The 1,349-nt window shown below is 29.2% G+C and overlaps 1 protein-coding gene across 1 annotated transcript; it reads left to right on the top strand.

Moving 5' to 3' along the window:
• Positions 1-41: 41 nt before the first annotated feature.
• Positions 42-1,209, top strand: LOC105555825. Its single transcript, XM_012002867.1, has 3 exons — positions 42-329; positions 432-461; positions 708-1,209. The coding sequence occupies exons 1-3, from the start codon at positions 218-220 to the stop codon at positions 971-973; spliced, it is 408 nt and encodes a 135-aa protein (XP_011858257.1). The 5' UTR covers positions 42-217; the 3' UTR covers positions 974-1,209.
• The last annotated feature ends 140 nt before the right edge of the window (positions 1,210-1,349 follow it).

Below are 1,349 nucleotides of genomic sequence, written 5' to 3'. Positions count from 1 at the left end.
TTATATAGTTTTTAGGTCTTAAAAATTTTCTAATTATTAATATCTTTGTATTGTATTGTTTATTTTTTTAGTTAACATATTTGAGGATCGAAAATAGTATGATTATCTAACTTATAACTTGTATCTCATCTTGTTTCATCAATTATGTTTCTTATTATTTATTGTTATAGCATATACAGATCCATCTTTATTGAATGCCTCATTACCTCTTGGAAATATGTCACCCCTAAGTGAAACGTTATCTCCTGTAACAACGGTTTCTTTTAATAATACACTTACAGATGCTATTTTATCTCCTAAGACCGACGTGACACTTCAGTCACATAAATGTAAGATTGTTTTATTTTTATAACATTTTCTATTGATTTTATATTATTTTCATTATCGTATGTCTGTTTATATCGATATTTTGTTGTTGATTTATATTTCAGCTTCCTTGCCAACTTTAATAAAAAATGTTGGTACGTACTCAGGTAAATTATATGTCGCGCGCGTGGTTAGGCTTGTCGCTTATACTTATTCGCTTATACTTGGCGCGAGACACTACCGTGTCTCGTGATTGTTTCTTATGTTTATGAAATAAATTTTATTTCCTTCCACTAATTAATAATTTAATATATTCAAATGTATCTTACTTATACTCTTTTTCATCTTCTTGGTTTTTGCTTGACTTTGACATAATTATAAATGTTATAATTTACTTGTAGATCCCTACGTTGCTGCTGTTCTCAAAACTTTAGCAGAGAGGCAAGAAGAACAAAATGGAAAAATAGACAATGTTATTTTGATGCTTAACAGAATATATCGTAAATTAGCTCCAGAAGAGGAAAATGTCGTTCAGCCAAAAAATCTTCCCACGCTGCCCTTAAATAATGAAGACGCATTTTTAGAAATTCAAACTTTCTTGATGTCTGATGATAATTTTTATCCTGTAGTAAGTATACTTGCATCACTCATAACAAATATAAGATAGATATTTCTAGGCATTACATTATTTAAATTTCTCTACACTTGTTCTTGGTTATGGATGCGATCCACTTTATTGACGCTACACGTTTTGAAGCATTCTTTGATTGGCTAATTCGTAAAATTCTTTGTTCTTATTGGTCAATCAAATGTTTCAAATTATTCGTAGCGTCAAGTGGGTCGCCTTTTTAATGAAGCGAAATTTTATCACATATGTATATATATTATATGTATATATACACTACTAAAAAAAAATAGGGAACACTTTTCATACCCTAAAAATTGGGCTATTTTTAAACCACTGAAACTCGGCGAAAAATAATCGTAGATACAAAATTAAAAAAGCATTTTAAAGCTTGAAGTTTCAACTTTAAAACTCTGTC

This window comes from Vollenhovia emeryi, unplaced genomic scaffold (assembly GCF_000949405.1).
Source record: "Vollenhovia emeryi isolate VEMERY1.0 unplaced genomic scaffold, V.emery_V1.0 DF949355.1, whole genome shotgun sequence".
NCBI lineage: Eukaryota > Metazoa > Arthropoda > Insecta > Hymenoptera > Formicidae > Vollenhovia > Vollenhovia emeryi.
Note: the sequence above shows the minus strand (reverse complement) of the source record. Positions and strands in the feature narration are given on the sequence as shown.

Bases quoted from the DNA above. Each gene is read 5' to 3' on its own strand.
- LOC105555825 (XM_012002867.1), top strand. From the start codon at position 218: ATGTCACCCCTAAGTGAAACGTTATCTCCTGTAACAACGGTTTCTTTT. The intron at 330-431 runs GTAAGATTGTTT...TTTATATTTCAG, and splicing joins GACACTTCAGTCACATAAAT to CTTCCTTGCCAACTTTAATA. The intron at 462-707 runs GTACGTACTCAG...ATTTACTTGTAG, and splicing joins AACTTTAATAAAAAATGTTG to ATCCCTACGTTGCTGCTGTT.